This window comes from Limulus polyphemus, unplaced genomic scaffold, assembly GCF_000517525.1.
Source record: "Limulus polyphemus unplaced genomic scaffold, Limulus_polyphemus-2.1.2 Scaffold2117, whole genome shotgun sequence".
NCBI classification, from domain to species: domain Eukaryota; kingdom Metazoa; phylum Arthropoda; class Merostomata; order Xiphosura; family Limulidae; genus Limulus; species Limulus polyphemus.
The window spans coordinates 143,023-162,783 of NW_013667727.1; the positions used below are offsets into that span (position 1 = coordinate 143,023).

General features: G+C 33.5%; 1 protein-coding gene across 1 annotated transcript in view; it reads left to right on the forward strand.

Moving 5' to 3' along the window:
• LOC106465997 (multiple C2 and transmembrane domain-containing protein 2-like) overlaps positions 1 to 19,761 on the forward strand; it is a gene marked incomplete at its 3' end in the record, with an annotated part of 108,027 nt that overhangs the window by 44,119 nt on the left and 44,147 nt on the right. Inside the window, exon 5 of the mRNA XM_022393962.1 lies at positions 12,457 to 12,679. Coding sequence (XP_022249670.1) covers positions 12,457 to 12,679 — 223 coding nt within the window. The remainder of the gene's footprint in view (positions 1 to 12,456; positions 12,680 to 19,761) is intronic.

A 19,761-nucleotide genomic window follows, 5' to 3' on the forward strand; every position in this document is an offset into this window, starting at 1 on the left:
GCTATAGAGCGACTGTTGAAATTAAGTGTATGGTAAAGTTGTATTCGGAAAGAATAAACCAGTTTTATATAAGAAAGGACTTGTGTCGCTAAAGTTTAGTCGGAACGAATTTACGGAAAATTAACTAACGACTGGAGGCGTAACAATACCTTTTAACATAGAAAAAACTTTGCAAAAGTACACACTTATATTTACAAAAAGTAAAACTGAAGAAGAAAAAGGAAATAAGGAAAATGCAGAGATACGCTGCTCATTCCTAAAAAATCAATCATACAAACAGAAAGACAGAATAAATCATTTTATGAACCTTTAAAATGATTTAAGTTGCACCTCACAAAAAAAATGTTCGCATTAAAAGTGCAAAAATATCCCAATAAACTAATTGTTTTTATTGAATCTAGTGGCAAGTTAGATTTATAACCAAAAGAAAAGAAATATATACACATAAAAGAAAAGAAAGTCTGAAATCCCTACTCTTTCACATATGCGAGCATATGTGAAAGAATAAGAACAAGTCATTGCAAATAAAATCAAAACGAAAATGAATCTATATGTATGGAAAAAACCGCAAAACTATAATAAAAAACGGTTAGGCTCTATCTTCTACATGCATTCATGAATACAGGAGGCAGAAAGCATCCTGAATTTAAAGTGCATTTTACAGAATATACAAAATAAATTAGAATAGTTTAAACATGTACACAATATGTTAACTTTAATCGCACCAGCAGAGTTTCCAGTGCTGCTATAATCATTTGATCAGTGGCCATAGCTGTCTTGAAGTCTGCTCGGGTCTTCATCAGGTTCCACTCAGCTTCAACTAGCTTGTTCTGAAATCACTAGACCTCCTTCTGGTATCTTGATGAAGGAGTGGCCCTTTGTTTCAGCTGATCTTCCCAGTTATAGAGAGCCCAGGTCTCCATCCATTTGACTGTCATCTCCTGCCAATGTCAACTGAGCACTGGAATTTGCTCTAACGTGAGCCAGTTTGTGATTACTTCAGGTGGATTGAGAGTTAAATTCCAGGTACCTTCTGAGACGTTTCCCATGATTGCTTTGCCAGTAGTGTCTCGGATGTTGTGGTGGCATATATCCTGCACAATCTTCTGGCAGGTCCAGCACCATGGTAAAATCTCTCTTAATGATGATCTCTGTCTCAAGATAGACACATCGGCAAGCAATGTATCTTTTCCCCATGAGCTCAATAGCATTAAACGTCAGTTTTTCACTCTCTGTCAACAGAGTGACTTCACATCCCTTAAATACAGGAAGTCCATTTTCAAATGCAAAAGTCGAATGTGTTCTAATTGGTTAAAGGTTCAGCCAAGTGCGTAGGTTAAGAGGCTCAAACATTTGGTCATGACTATGAATTATATACCGATCAAGCAGCATGGTTACAGGCTTAATGGTATTCATGCTTATTCTCGCCCATAAAACATGTATACAGAGGACCTGAATACTTCCTGATCCCAGGTTTTTCATCATTCTCATTCTACAAACTACCTGGTAATCATGCTTCCATGCTTTCTGTTGCCCCTGCCAGACAGTAGGAACACACATGGGAAATGCTCAAGCCTGGCCTCATTCCTAGCCTTCCACCTGTTTATCATGTAAACATAGCCTGGTTCTAGTAGAAAAGAATGGGGTTGAGACTGCTTGGGTCCTGCACATTTGAGATAACTTGGGTTAAACGACGCTAATCTCACCTTTGACTATTAGCCTTTGTAATTGTTTTTATTATCTTTCCTTAGGGTCTTTCTTCCATTTACAAATTGTGCAACAGTTTCCTATTACATATATAGCTTGCATCCTCATGATTCAAAATTGAATTTTGTAATCAACCAACATCAAAAAAATATTCAGTAAAACTGTTTGCTTATTAAAAATATCACAGTCAACATAACTGAAAACATTCCTAACACAACCAAGTAAAATACTGGGTACAACACGTGTATATATATATATATATTTCTTATGAATTATAAGCCATTACCTGTGTCAGATACTACTGACAATTTCACTTAATCATTAGTATTTCATCTTAATGAAGCTAAAATATCCTTGCACTGGTTAGAACTACTAAGTGAAACTGTGTTCTTTAAAACTCCAAGTAATTATCTTTGTTAATATTGTCTTTTCTATGAAACATTCACTACCTGCCAAACACTTCAATGTCGAAATTGAAGCATTCCCTCAGCATTAATGAAAATATCAGGTACACTACATTTTCCAGTAATACTGTCCAGTTTATTCATCACAGTTACGTCATATTCATCGATTCTTAACGTCGAGGTAAAATTTTTTTCTCCACGTTCTTGCTGTTTTCTTCTTATTTGTTACTAAACTACTCCATATAGTGCTTCTAGAGTGTGTGGTCCACATACATGTATTTGTTTACATACATATAGTACCATATACCAATGCCACACTTATACTTTATGAAGTACTCACTAAAAACGCCAGAGAATACTGGTGGCATGCTCTGCAGAGTTCTAACCATTCAAACCATTTTCTCAAACATCAGATGACATTTTGCATCAGAAAATGTTCTCAGTGGCTCGGAAACCAAAAGGTCACAATACCTTTCCAATTACTTATTTTCAATCACATGATCATCCTAACTGTTGATAATTGAGTGATAATTCTACAATGTAGTACATACATCGAATCTCAGTTTTACTTAATACCATGGAAAGCAAGGAATGCCACTTCCTTTCAGTCCATGACCCTAAAGATCAGCAACTGTCCTAACTGTCAATAATCAAGCAGTAACCATACACATTGCATTTCACGTTACCTCTTGGTGCTCAGAAAGCAAGGACCACTACACCCCTTTCAGTCAGTAGTCTTTCAACTACCTTGCCATCCTAGCTTTAATGGTGGAGCAGTAACTATACAATGCAGTCAGCAGTCTTTCAACCACCTGACCAACCTAGCTTTGATGCTCAGTCATATAGATCTAAAGGCTGACATTAGCATTTCTTCTCATGGTCCGAGCTGGTAGTCACACTCATTTTTAGTGACACCAGATAAGTCTCTGCAGCTTTCTATCCCTCATCAACTAGGTTAGGATGACCCGAAATGATGTACTCATTTTTCTCTGGCTAACTGGTTTCTTCTCCAAACTCTTGGTCAATCCAATGCACCATAAGCTTGTTTGTGATTTATGAACACAGATTATCGGCATGTTCCAACTGCTTTCAAATGCTTCGTGTCAGATGTAGCTAATACACAAGAGGAAGAACTTGTTAGAGTATCAGGTAAGGACCAATCTAGCTAGATCCAAGCTGCATCTGTGCTACTGACATGTATCACAACCACACCCACTTACTGTACTGTAGCATCCATTCTTTCATCACTTCTTCTGTTGATGTTTTGGTTTCCCGAATTGCTGTTAGGCAAATTCATGTGTTTCAATCATCAGCAATCTAACCTACTCTGCATATTCATGAAAATAATGGGGGTAACGTATTCTTGTTATGGAGGATTATGTATCACATCCATAGGGAGTAACACTTTCCATCTGAACATGAGCAGGTTTGACAAACAGCCTGTTGATCCCTGTTCTGTTGCCGTATATACCATAATTACATATGGCAAGTGTTCATTCCAGTCAATTTAAAAGCATCCACTTGTATTCTATATTATCCATTCTGCCAAACCATCAGACTTAGGGTGGTAAGGTGAAGTACGAGTCCTCACCACACCTAATACTTTACACAACTCAGCAACCAGTTGGCTGTTGAAGTTAGCTCCTTGGATTCATGTGGCTATCTTCTACCACTCTGAATCATGTTATCCAGTTCTTTCACAGCATTGGTCGGCTGTTACATTTAAAGAACATTAATTGATCCAGCAAAGCATATTGCAGTCGCTAATCCTTTCAATCCAAATGATATTTGTAATGCAATGCAGAAGAGACTTTATCTACTATATAAAACAAGGAATCAAAGCAATTACAACAATGCAACATCAGAAATCACGTGTTTATGCTAAAACTGCATATCAATTAAATGAACCAAATTGTTTAAAATCTTATATAACTAAAGCAGGTTGAAAACATGATATGTTTGCATATCACATTATCTGTGTTTTGTTGTTTTATATGTTTGATATGATAAGTCCATTTTGGCATTTTGATTCAGTAACTTTTAAGTCCTTTCAGCGATGAATTAACATAGAATATTCCACAAGAATGGTTTTTAATCATCAGATTTTCATAACAGTCAGGATCAAATAATGATTGAAATTATGTATGTCTTTGCGTTCAGAAAGTGTTTCATGCTTTAATTGTGTAATGACTGTAATAGTCATGAATTTCATCCTTTCCACACAGATTCTGATTTTTTTAAATCACATCTGTGTTGACTGGTTGCTATAAGAGCGTACATTAGCGAATGTGTATTTCTATATATATACTTTTTGGTGATATGAACTTATAGCAGAACTTAGCTTATTCAAGCAAGCAATACAAGAACCTGTACAACTGGCTTACATTAAGATTGTGTATAGAACATTGGTAGAAGTATGTAACTTGTGGACATGTGGGATAACTTATTTTCTTTGTTTTGAAATAGATCTGCATATAAATAAGCAAGTAAGTGATCATTGGTTCAGAATTAAGAATGGGTCACATTACTTTGAGAGCTAGACTGCACACTTACCACGTGCTGTGATAGGACTTCATTATTGAAGGGAAGTGCCTGTGCTATGGCCAGTACTTTACTCCCCAGAATGTAAATATTCACTCAGTTAATCTATTTTTATGATGGCATACAAGTTATTCTGAGGGATTTTCAGTACTATTAATAAATTCTAACTTACAACATGATAAGATATAAATTGAATTACCCTATTATCACTGCTAAACTATAGACATTAGTACAATTAACCACTTATTTACATTTAGTACAAGTTATCATGTTTAGTTTCAAGTACAGGGTTTGTTTTATTTTCCTACTTAAAGTGTTGTCATGTTTTTATTTATAGGTTTAGATTATAATTTTATTGTTTTGGTTTAATTACATTGTAGATTGTTACATTGAGTTTAACCACAACTACAAGTACAGGATTATCACTGTTCAGGCATCAGTCTGAGACACATTAAGTTACTGAAGAGGTCAGTCCCAGTGTTAACAACATGGAGCCTAATTGTGAGCAACATTATGGTAGATACATTTCTGAGTATGGGATCATACAGATCTAACAGATCTTAGGTCTGAAAGCTGCATCAGATAGTGTCACACATCTTGGGTAGGTTAACAGATTATCAGGTGAAGAGCAAAATTTACCACACACTATCATTAGATGGTGGAAATAATACAGTTGCCTAGTTACAAGATATAAACAAGGCTTATCGGCATAAAATCCTTTGGCAAGGAGGCTTCTCAATGGTAGGAGGGTACCTTTATACTCCACTGGCCAATGTGCATTCACCTAAAGAATAACAATTCTATTATAATAGGCTACTAGCCTGTCATCACTTGTCTGTCATTTGATGGTGGACAGGGCCAAGAACAAAAGTTCTGAACAGTGATTGTTTAATGCATTGTCTATAAAAAATGATGAATTAAAAGCATTTACATGATGAATGGTTATGGGAGCAATGGAAATCATGCACTCAGTGGGGGACTTTGATTGTCCAGCAGGAGAAGGAGAAGATCAGGGAGACCAAGACATAAACATCAAATTGGTGAGTGACTCATGCATGCAAAGAGCACCAGACTCTACCAGGCTAACCTTATGAAAGGTTACAGAAATGTTATGGAGATCAGAGGAAGTAAATACTGTCCTGAGAAGCTCTCTTAATTATATAACATCATCATACACTTTCAAGAGACTAAACTCTCAGATCCTGAGACGTTCACTGTAATTGGTGATTCAGATTTTCATGGGTAACTTGGCGTGAACAATTTGGATGGTTTGTAGCTTTAAATGATGATTTTTTCTCTGAGAATTGTCATAATGTTCATTGAAGTTCGTGTCTTATCCAACTGAAATGACTATTTCAGTCTCATGGTCAGCAAGTGGGATGAAGTTAAAGCCAGTTAAAACACACCTATGTATCTAGTATTAGATTACTTCAATGTCAAACAACCCACTTGGTAAGCAGGTGAAAACACTACTGGCAAAGATTTACACTCTACTTTCCATAGTATATCCATCAAACTTATACTGCTAAGCTCGGATAAAAAAACAACAACAAGAATCTCCGAGAATCAAGGTAACAGGCTTCCATATAGATTTTGTCTCACCTCTTACTGGCATAGGAGACATAATGTTTTCATTGACCACTTCATGTATGAAATATAGGTGAAGGCTGGAAGGGAAAGTAATGTAGAACAATCTAGGAAACTATACAAAGATAACAAGCTTTCTGGCATACCCTCAAGCATCTCTCCACCATCAAGAAAAGTTAAGCCAACAGCTTCTGCAAACGAAACCCCTCAAACAGGGGAAATAGTGAAAGTGGTAAAGAGTCTGAAGGATATGAAGGATATCAAGCCCAAACTGCGTTCATGCAAATAAAGCATAATGCAGGCCAGGCATATGTGACAAGGATTGGACAGAATAGAGCCTGTTCTCTTTATAAATGATCAGCTTCCAAAACATGTGACATGTAATGGAATGAACTATGCAACAAAGCCAGTCTCACAAGTACTTCATTATGGTTAGCACAGGAATCCAAAACATGACAATGTCAGACATTTACCTCACTCTATATGGATCAAGACGAAGGGAAGATCCGCATGCACGAACACATTAACCAATATGACCATGGTGACACGCAGGAAAGGCTCAAGCTGTAGCATTCCCTATCTCAGCTATAACTAAATTAAGATATGTAAGCCATCTTTAACTTTTTGAATGTTGTATATAGAGCCATAAATACATTTAATGCTTGAGTTACAAGTCCTTACGTGTAATAACCCTCTCCACCTTTAAGAATGTTAGAGAAGCCAACTTGAATTTAGTGTTGGAGTATCAAAGTATTTGAGGAACAGGCATCATCACTGAAATATGGGCTGGTGCTTTTATCAAATCCTTACTCGACAACCCATGAACCCTACAAGACATCATTGGCAGGTCCCAACAATGACTATAGCTAGAGGGCGTGCTTATCAGATTGAACCACTCTTTCAATCATCATTGAGTAGTTATCACAATGGAAGAGAAACCTGAATCAGTACTTCTGAATTTACAGCTGATACATTGGAAGGCTTTGAAACTGATTAGAACATCTTAGCCATAGCTTTAGATCTGGAAGATGCCTACATTATTCCTGATAAAATGCCCAGAACAGTAATTCGTGTAATGGGTAAGGTTGATCATAGCTGTACTAACTACCAGAAGATGCATCATTATACATAAAAGCTAGCAGTCAGACCGAAACTTAATCCACACTGACTTGCTACAGGGATTACCAATTTTGCCAGTCTTCTTCCACATTAACACCATGTATCTAGCCCATATTGACATTCCAACCAGATGCCATATTCTAACATTTGCTGGTGACATTCTGGTTTACAACAGAGGCTCGAGAAAAGCTGAAATCGAAATCAATATGCAACCATGCTATAGTAGGGTCATCAAATGGTGCAATGAGACAGGAATGGCCATCAATCCTGCTAATGCCACTGCCATCATCTGCTCACTGAACAACAGATGTACTAATGAGGAAAAACATGACCATTCTTTATGGGCACTGTTATTGTTCTGGTAGAAGCACTGAAGTACCTAAGATAATCTTTGACAGACAACTCAACTTCACCAGCTAAATTAATGACATGGTAACTAGAGCTACCAAAGGCATCAATGTACTGAAAGTTGCAGCAGGAAATATACTGAAGAACATCACCTGCCTATGTGTTACCAAACTAGTATCTGCTCCATCCTGGGTTATGTACTAATGATGATCAGCATGAGTGATATACAACTAGATAAGATTTGAAAGATATAAACAAGTGTTTAACACTGGTCAGAGGATTTACTTCAGCCATCACTATCAAAACTGTCACAAAACTCGACAGCAGCACAGAACACCAACAGTGCTCACAACTAAAATTCTTCACTAGGGCCGTAAAATGTAAAAACTATCTAATCCAACATCGAACCACTACTCTTACCAGTTTGGTCATTCTAGCTCTACAACAACCTCAAAGGCACCAACTAAACAGAAGACTGCTTAAAACTGTGTCTCAAGAGACAGCCATGGACGGTTAGATGGTATACAGCCACCTTTGAGATTATTTGTTATCACCAAATATCAGATTTTCCAATGTGGAATAAAATTTGGTACCCCTGGGATCTGTGGAAATAGGCCTAGAGAGTAAACAGGTTTTGGGAAGGGGATGAAGCTAGAGGGCCTGTCAGTACCTATTTAAACACCACTATGTAGTCATTTCTCGTAGACTACCGATGGTTACAACACTAAAAATATTGAGAGAGCTGGTTGGGCATTCATTTTCTCGTAGAACAACAATCTGTATTAGACTGATGGAACATTCAAGTTTCCCATAGCACAAGGATGGAATTGGAAACCATAAATCAAGTATTCCTCTGAATTGGTAAAAACAACAAATAGCAAATATACAGAGTCGCCAACATAATATTTCCAACTGAATGATAGCCAATACTACATAAAATTAAAAATGATTGGTCCCAATATGGATGGCAGAAAGCAAAACGACTTCAGGTATGATCATCACCATGTAGGGATAAAGCTAAACAAGGAAACTGTCAAGCTTGCTGGAAAAATCCCTTTATCAAATCCAGCACTGACAGGATATTGAAGTTCTCCACACTAGTAAGATGAAAGCAGCAGCCATGAAAGGACTTCGTTGACACTGAAAGAACATGAGACTGCTGGAAAACAAAATATCATATGGTGTAAGTATGAAAATCAAAGATGAAAAGTCAGTAGGACTGTATACAACCAGAATGCTATGGGTAACATCAGTAAAGGAGCGCTCTTCTTCCTCCTATGGGGCAGCCAGTGCCCACGTGAATGGTTAGCATCTGTTGACATAACTTCTGAGATTATCAACTACTACCCAACTCAATTAAACATGTTTCTGCCTTTTGCTTTGACACTTCATTTTGTTTTTGCTGACCTTAGCAGCCAGATGAGAGAGAAAAAGAAAGCTGGCCAATTAAGGTGACACAACACTGTATTTTTAAAATAAAATGTTTTTATTTAAAATTATACTTGTTTGCTTTTTTCCTCTAGTGTCCATGTTCAATCTATTCTTCACTTAATAGTGCTGAACCTGCATTTTACATGAATGTTTGGCTTTTTCTTCTGAACTTTATTGTACCTAAATTCGAGAGTGATAAATTTTTCTTGATGTTCACTTTAATACATTTTATCTATTGTTTATTTGTGAAACTGGCTGTTGTAACTGTGTAAAGAAACTGTTACAAACTGACTTCATACTTGTAAACTTACCTTGATAATAAGGTTGAATGGAGGTCGACATGGGTTCTCTGAAACCTGGTTACACGTCCGTTTTTAAATTACCTGACCTGACCCGGTTTTCGATTTTACCACCCGGGTAATTTGAGAAAATTCCTTACTCACATACATTTGGTTGAATAACCCAGTGTTTGAACATGGAAATTCGGAAGATTCTATCATGTGTGAAAGATGAATCTTCACTCGATTCTTCAAACTTAATCGTGACGTCATAGACTTCCATTGCTAAATGAGGAAGACATAAACAATCAAATAACAAAGTTCAGGAGCGTTAATGTGTAAAAAACCACAAAGGGTAACTTTCTGGCAAAAACAGAAACAAAACACCTGGCCTTTCAGGAATGTTTTCAGTACTTAAACCCAATAAATAACCTTGTTGCTTCCAGCATGGAATGTTTTTTCTACACTTATTGTGCACAGATAGTTTCTTACCAAAAAGATCAAATAAGTAACCTTTATTTAAACACGAATAAACTAATACATAAAGTATTATAAACAGTGTACTCTAGAAACAAAAGTATTATAAGTATTAAAAGTATTATTATCGACTCACAATCTGCAGATTGCGGATTCAAATCCTTTCACCGAATATGCTCACCTTTTTAGCCATTGGGCGTTATAATGCCACGGCTAAACCCACTATTCGTCGGTAAAGAATAGCCCAACATTGACAGTGGATAGTGCTAACTCGCTGCCTTCCCTCTATTCTATCAGTTCAAAACTAAGAACGGTTAGCACAGATAGCCCTCAAGTAGTTTTGCATAAAATTCAACAACAACAACAAAAAAACAATCTAATAATATTGTATGTTTTTCTAGTTATTTTCAGATGCGAATTTTTCATAATGTCGCTGTTTTGTTTTTCAACATTTTTAACATTAGATTTGGCACAATACTCAGTGAAACATGGGATTTGGATATTACAGCTAGTATTTGCCTAAGTCTTATGGTTTTAATTTAGTAATTACCAAATATATTGAAATATGTATTAAACACGTGAATCAAATAACACAACATTGTATTTGTATTGAGGCTATTTTTAAATTTGACGTGTTATTAAATTCTTTTTTTAATAATTCTTAATATTGAAAAAGTATAATTCTATCAACCCTCTTCGTCATAGAATCTTTCAGTATCAGCAAGTTTTGAATAATATTTCAAGACTATGTATGGAATCACAAAAATTTTGAGCATATATAATGTACTTGAGTGAACACTTATATAATTCTGCACTTAACGTACGTCACCTAACCAGATTCAATATTCCACTATGGTCAAACTTATATTTCAAGCTATAGCTTCCAATTGTATTCATGATAGATAGATAGGTGTTTATGTATGTGTGTGTGTGTGTCAGTTAGTGAAGGAAGCCAAAAAAACAACCGTGGATATTATCTCAATATCTTCATAGCTAGTTACAGCCCCACTGACCTAAGATTATTATTTAGCAAATTCTTGGACTTTGGTGTTGACAGACTTAATGCCAATTAACCAATTTGCCTTTCAAATGAATTAATAAATAAATAAATGTTATTGCAACAGTTTCTTTTGTTGAGCAGATTATTTGGGGTTATTCGGTAAGAAGAAGAGTGCAAATCCAGTACACTTAATAATAATGAAAGTGTTTTATTTATTCGACTATAAGATCCACAGGTTAACTTAACTAATGTTCACTGATATGCCTAATTTTGTATTAGACACTAACACTAGAATTTTATTTCCATGCTGACTCTCTCCTTTCGTTTTTCTTGGTCGAAACACAGACTCAATATTTACAGCACTGAACTAACTAACTGACCATCAAACTAGCTAACTCAACAACTCACTCTCAAAAAAATTAATGTAACATATTTAATAGACTTTGTAATCAATAATGATATACTACAACCTAACTGGCGTTTTATATTACTCAAACTATTCTAAACAACAACACAAATGTCAAAATTTTAAAAAATAGTCTAAAAAATACTAATTTATAATAAAAATATTTAAAAGAGGGGTTTCAGGACATTAATATAAACATATATGCAGTTCAAATTCTTTTATTAGAGCTAACTTTTGACCCATTTTGGTTAAGACTTCTGAAGTGAGTCGAAAGTTAACGCCAATAAAACATTTGAACTGCACATACGCATCTGGTGAAAACCTGTGTTTAAAGGATTTTCATCCTATATTAATATTATTCGCATTACAATAGGATAACTATTCAAAATAATAATACTGATATTGGGTGGACACTGCATTTTGTATGTTGATCAAAAATCGTCTTTGAAATACTTTTGTTCTGCACACTATTAAGAATTATATGGCCTGTCTAAAAGATTGAAGATTCATACCATTTAATAATCTAAGCATTAATGGTATTTCAAATTTTCAGAATACTTTATTCAGGTTGTGGAAAGAGGCAGGTATCCTTTAGATTGTTCTTTACTGTCATGATATGGATTTTGCTCAAAGTTCAAAACTCATGGTTTTTGGTCAGGTGATTGATTAGAAGATTTTGATAACAGTTATTCAACGTTTAGTTATCACGGAAAATTAGAAAATGAGACAAAGCACTCCTGTAAATCTATCCATAAATGAAGGACTCTTTGCCAGAAAACCCCACCTTCAGTGCAGGTCTGTTTTATGCTTACAGTCAACGCCTTCTGATAATCAAATCACGCTTTATTGATGTTTGCACTATTTACAATATTAAACTATAATTCATTTGAAAATCCAGAGTTCTTAAAGTAAGCATAAACGTCGTTTGACTCATAATTTTGTTTACTTGAATTTCTAGCATTCCATTACTGTGTTAAAAATGGATAAATTCACACTTTATTTGTATGTAAAGTGAATTTTCGTTTTGTTTGTCTTTCAAATTATTTATATATTAAAAAGTTATGATGATCGATGAGAAAGTAATAATAATATTTTGAAAACACTGACAGATCACATCAAATATCCATTAGTACAACTTTTGTTATGATGTCTTTTCAGGCACCAGCGATCCTTACGTCAAATTCAAGCTTGGAGGACGGCAACTGTACAAGAGTAGAACAATTCCGAAAACACTTGATCCGTACTGGGATGAATTTTTTTGTCTGCCAGTGGAAGACGTGTTTGAGCCCCTTTACGTCCGTGTCTATGATTACGATTTTGGACTTCAAGATGACTACATGGGTTCAGCACAAGTAGATCTAACTTGTCTGGAATTGAACAAGTAAGTAGAACTTCTTGGTAATTAATATGTGAAATGCAATTCAGCTTTCAAGACTGTTAAGTTAAACAAACTGAATATTCAACTGTTCAGAATGAAATATCACAAGAGACGATAACGTCCACAATAAGTTATGCATAATGCAATAACAATGTGCAGAGTGAATCGATGAAACGACAGCCTACTTTATAACGTGTAATAATGTTGTAACGATTTGATTTCTATTGTTATGTATGTTATTTTCTATTATTTAGTACAAGAAGTATGCAAAAACCAGACCATACTATAACAAAAGTGTTTTGTCTACAAATTATACGTACAAACTTAAGCTTCGCAGAGTGATAGGCCAAACTTCACAAATAATGCTAAATAGCTTTTTACTTACTAATGTTCGTGTATTTACAATATTATTCGTATCTCTGTTTCTCGGTCGAAACACAAACTCAGTATTCACAAGTATGAAATAATTAATTGGGAACAGTGATACTGAGTGGAGATATGCATTATTATCTGTTGATCAAAGTTGTCTTTAAAATATTTTTTCTATGTACGCTATTAAGAATTATGTGACCTATAGAAAATTGCATATAAAATATAACAACGACTGTAGAAGCATGCCACGAAATATACTACAAGAAGCCAAACATTTAATTTGATAGATTGATGCATTGATGTAGTCTTCATTATTTTAAGATTTGTTTAGTAAATCCTTTATTTTTAGTCCAAGTTGTTGTCCTTTTTTGGAGTTTGTTCCATTATCTATTATAAGTTTAACCAGTATGCCGATATTTTTTAAGCTGAGAAAACATACTTAGCTGACACTGTAATACACGTTCTGTTAATATTAATTAAAAATACACAAGTTATAGCATTTCAGATATAAAATGTTTACACCACTGTATTATTAATAATTTGTTAACACGTGTATGTAAATTTCTGGAGATGTAGTTCTTCCAGGCGCTTTACCTGCACTTTGAATACATCTATTTTCATAGATTTCCATAATATACATACACGCATAAATCTTCATTTTACAATGTTTTTGAATATTAGGAAAGCATAGCCTTGTATCTGTTTTAATTTATTTATATGCAAACCTGTTTAATTAAGACAAGTTTGATTTGTATTTATATGAAATCTAAATTATTAGTAAATCTTATCTTATAGTTCAAGTGTATTTATATAAATCTAAAGCTATTTCCATAAAAAAAGTCGAAATCATAAGTGATTAAGACGTGATAAGCATTGATGTATCGTATTACTTAACATTAAGAAGTCATTTCTTGTTCAATGAACTGTAATTGTGCCAGTCAGTTCCATGAAAATGATTATTTTTATTCCAAAGCTTACACATTCACTCAGTTTGCATAACACTTAGAGAACTGAGTCAGATCTTCTCGGGTAATTATCATTCATTGGGCATTAAGAAACTTATGTTGTACAGTTCCAAAAAATAATTATCAACTCTGTAATAAAATCTTAATCAGTACTTCAAAACTGTCTTTTTTGTGTGTATGTTTAAAGTAATGGAATCTAAAGGTTTCACATAATTAACTGTCACGAAATTTCTATCACTTCTGTGATATTTAAGCATTATATTTTAGTACTAATGAACATGGTAGAATGCACAATTATTATTGTGGTATTAGTAGTTAAGGGTGCTCGTAAGACACTGCACACTCATTGGCTGCCTCAGGGGGAAGGGAGGGGTAGAGCCGATAATATCATAGTTCTAGGAAGTGGTACCAGAGGGCGCTTTGCTAGGGGCACGTTGCTAGGCCGCCATGATACTTGACAAGAGAAAACTGTCATACTACTATGACATTTGGCAATTGAAATTATCTGCTACCGGAGAGCACACTGCTAGAAGTGTCACGTGATATCATAGTTCGATTGTTACTCAACAGAGAGCGTGTTGCTAAGAGCCATAGTTCCACGAAGTGGTACCAGAGGGCGTATTGGCATAATGAGCACGTAGATAGTTCGCGAGCAAACCACTAGAGGGTGATGTAGATCAACATGACATCAACTTTATTGTAACAATCAAAGTTTTAAAATTATTTTTTTGTCTAAGTTACATAATGTTGTGTTTATTACAATTATCAGTAATGAAAAGTGTTTTATCACAATTACAGTTTTGCTTTGTAAGTAAAACATTAAATACACTTTATAAAGGCAGATGGTGTTTCTACAGATGGATAGTGTTACTAAGGGTAGTGTATGTATAGGCAGATAGTTCAATAGGATGATGAGCTCATTGTAGGGTGTCTCAACATGTCATTATATCACCAACATTGCAGTCTCGATTTAATTATATTTCCTAAAAAGTTAGAAGTAAAACCAACGTTTTAACGAGTCAACTATTATGAAGCCAGCTGAGGTACCCATCCTTTGCCTGGGTTATGAACTTATGGGTGGATGCTATGATAAATAACATAAAAATGCTAACTGAATAAATTAAGTTGTTTAAACATTTGTTTAACAACAAGTAAAACAATACGAAGAATTCAATTGTGGCGAAATGATACAAGTTCTTCAAATAACTATAGAATGGTAGGTTTCTTTTTGTGAGACACTTAAATACACCAGTTCGACAAAAATGCTAACTTTCACACAATTTTTTAGAACATAACAAATTATTACAGTATTCATCACTACCTCACCTAAAGTTTTGTAGAAGATTTAAGAACTCAATATATATATATACTTAAAACATGTACACTGTGTAATGATCAAGGTAACTTTGTAAGAAGAGGAAGCAGCCAAAGTTGGTAGGGGTGCTTTCTGTTACCCACTTTCAATACTCAGCTCTTAATGTCCTTCCACACTATTTCACGTTATTAATTAATCGATTGTCATTGGCACAGAAGTGTCTTATGAGCCGAAATTTTAAAGTTATGGGTCAAAGTAGGAAGTGGGTATAACTAAAAAAAAGGCTCTTCATACCAGCTTTATGGTGGCTGTTGAAGTAGAAATTTCATCTGAGTTTATGTATTATTACAATATTGGCGGCCATTGTTTTTCCTTGCATTCCTCCATAGAGAGTGCTAGAATACTGTCTGAGATAACTAAGATGTTTGTGTGCCCTTCCCCACACTGTGAATATGGTGTGTTATAGAAAATTTAATTTTTTGTTGCAAGGACGTGGTGTCATCTATAAATGTAGATAACGTTAATTTACGTCAAAGATAATAAATGCTCAATTACAGCAATGATTGGGGGCAAAGGGGTTTTTGAATCTTCCATTAACATGCTCCTTATTCCAAACTATCATTTCACAAAGTTTGGTTAGGATTGGTCCAGCGACCCAGGAGTAGTTAGATAATGGACAAACAGACAGACACATAGATGTTTGTGCTTTATATAAAGAGAGAGATAGATTATTACGTATTTAAATTTTTATTGCACATACTATCTTAATTTATCAATTATTTGAACGAGACAAATATTATACTCAATAATTTACTTTACATACTTTTACACTTATCTCTTCTGAAAGGATTTTATCATTTATAATGTATATTTTTTATAAATACTGAATGAGAGAGTAAGCTGATTGTGTTTATAAGTATCGATTTAGTATGCATTTATCATACTTTTGCCTCTATATTTAATTTATAAGACATACTTTTTGCATTTCCTGACATTTTATATGTAAAACACTCAGTGCTAATTCATTTCTATATAACATCTATTCGTCCTGAAAAGGATGCTTATTTAAATTTCTAAATAATATACAATAATTTCATGTTTAGCTTTATAAATTGATTTGTTTTGCAAAAATTTATAGGATCTACGTAAATAGTTATGTTTAATCATTACTAATTTTACCTTTCTGTACATATTTTCACAAATGTTTGTCTAGAGCTTGAGTCTTGTTGACTGAAACTTTATATATATAGGTTTTATAAGTAATATTCTTACCATTTCGAAAAATAAATGTGTACTATAGATAGGTCAGTCATTCAACCTATTACTGACACATCCCAGGTGATAGCAAGTTAAGAAAGTTTGACTCATGTGTTCACTTAAGAATAATACAAATGATGCTTTCATTTCTATAAGACTGACAAATGAAACAGAAATTATATTTCCGTATCTTTCAAAACTTCCCTTTTTCACAAATGAATATAGTTTATAACTGAAAAAAAAAGTTGAAAATCAAAATATTCAAAGGACCTTTAATTATAAATCAGTTGATTATTTTTCAAATTTTATAAATCCAACACATTTACTGTTTATCCTTACAAAATATATTTTACAACAACAATGTAAAACCACAGACTCTACAAGCACATTGAAACATTTACTAACAAAATTTCAAGATTACTATTATACAATAAAATTCTTAGCTTATAAAATACTGAATTAGCTTCCATTCAAATTGTTCTACATTATGTCCAAATTACTATTTCAGTTAGAGTTTATATATTTCATTTGTGTAATATTATGTGAAAACAAACACTGAATTTATCACGAGGCATCGTACTACATACATAAAATAAAAAAATATGACACATTGCAAACTAAACATGTATGATTTCAATTTGTAGGCTCAGAAAACTAGTTTGTCGACTATTTCAAAACAGGTATTTTCCTCAATTAGATTTTGAAAAAAGGTTTTTGTAATATGTGATGCATTATCTTTCACTTCATTTACACTTTATAAAAATAATCAAATGTATATTAATTGTCAGTTACTAATCAGTGTTCTGTGATTTTGTTAGATAAAACTCTCGTTTCACCATAGCCCAATATGTTTTAAGCAAATATTAATATATGTAAGTATAATAACAGATTCAAGATACACTAATATATTAGTTATGAATAAGTTTATAAAATACTGGATTAGGTTTCATACAACTTTTGTACATTATGTCCATATTACTACTTGTTCATATTAGTTTAGTATGTAAGATTCTCAATATAGTTTATAAACGAAAAAGTTAATGTACAATTCTTTTATTTCACTGAGTTTATCATACCTTACAGCAAAAACATTTGGTGCTCACTGTACAATAATATTAAATTGTGCCTGGCATACAGCAATTAGTAAAGTTCAGACAGAGTCAGTCAGAAAATATAATTTATACTCATCTTTCGCTGATATCCACTAACAACTTAATTCTACTCCATTCAGACTAAAGGTCAAATGTCAGATAATTAGTGTCTAGCTTAGTCTTTTATGATACATTACACACCATGAATATCAGTTTCTGACAAGTATATTTGAACAACTAATGCAAGTCTCCATTTATATTTCTTATATAAAAGGCATGTTTCATCATAGCTCAATATACCATCATTAATATATATAAGTAAAATCACATCCTTAACAAACATACTGAAATATTTGTTTAAAAACTTAAATATATACTAATATACTATTTACAAAAACAATTTAGTTTATTAAATACTGACCTACAGCTCAATGTAATAATACCTACAGTACATACTTGTTCTAGTATGTTATTAGTCAAATAGAATAAATCACCGTAAATGAAACATAAGGGGCATTCCCAAAAGTGATTTGAGCTAATATGATCAAAGTTTCTTTATTTTAGAAAATCTACAAAACATATCATGTACTTTAAATCCATAACTGAACTGACTGTTCCCCATGATGCTGAACATTAGATCTTGACCTTCACATTACCCCTCCCCTATCGCTTAAAAATGACATGTTTCACCATAGCCTAATATGCTATCATCAATACATATGAAAGTAAAATCACAGACTTGTCAAGTATAACACATACTAAAACATATATCAACAAAATTTCAAGTTGGAAAAAAGGTTTTGTCACAAATAACGTGCATACATTCTACTTTTGAAGCTTTTAAGAACAAAATCTGTAAAATTGTCTGACAGAATATTTCAAGTTTGTTGTTTCTTACAATAAAATATATAGTTTACAAGAAATAATGACTCTTTCACATTTTAAAAATACATCATGTTTACTGTTTATCATTACAGAATATACTTTACATTCAAAATAAATTTAGTACAAAAAATTATTTATCTATTCTTCCATCTTACATAATGATACAGAAAGCTAAATGTACATTCATGATATTTTCAAGATTTGAGAGTAAATATTTGTAGTTTAAAACTACTATTGTTTACAAATATAACTTACCAGGATCTATATATATACACACATAGTCTACTTCTTCAGGGTATAACTGTTTAGACATGTAAAGAAATATCAATTTCATCCATTTTACAGTTTGTGCTGTGTTCTTCAAAATTATCTGAGGGGCATCTTCCACTGAAAGCTCGATACTCTTTGATATTTAGGAATAAACTGAAACATGTTTGAATTATAAAATAGTGTATTACCGTGATTGAATTAATTTTCATACAAGTCTAGAATATTTTAACTAGAGTACAATTCTTGAATACTTTCTACACAACTAGACCATTGTTCATTAGTCATATAACAGTCAATGGCCTCAACTTGAGAATCAACCTGTTCTATTGTCATGCAATATTTGAACATAAGGATATATAACACAAAACATTGACTGTAATTGTAAAAATTTGATTCTTCTCACATAGATATTGAGAAGCTGTCAGAGAATGTGTTAAGTACTCTGATGTTACATCACTCTATCATCGAAACACTAAAACTACTGTGAATACAATGGTGGACGTTTTCAATATGGTGATATACTCACGACAAAAGGTATGGTCTACAAGAAAAGACATATCTATTATTTTACATGAAATCACTTTATAAAGAGCATTCACATAAAACCCATGTCAGACATTCATCAATGTGACTAGATTTATTGTTCAAAGACCATGCTTATTATAATTAAGTTAGTATTATTCCTACTGTATAACAGAATAATTTTTGTTCTTATATCTGAAACGTCAACAAAGTTGTTATAAGATTTATGAAAATTAGTAGAGTTTATTGCAGTAACAGAAATAAGTTTGTTTGTTTTGTTTGTTTTTGAATTTCGCGCAAAGCTACACAAGAGCTATCTGCGCTAGCCGTCCCTAATTTAGCAGTCTAAGACTAGAGGGAAGGCCGCTAGTCCTCACCACCCACCGACAACTCTTGGGCTGCTCTTTT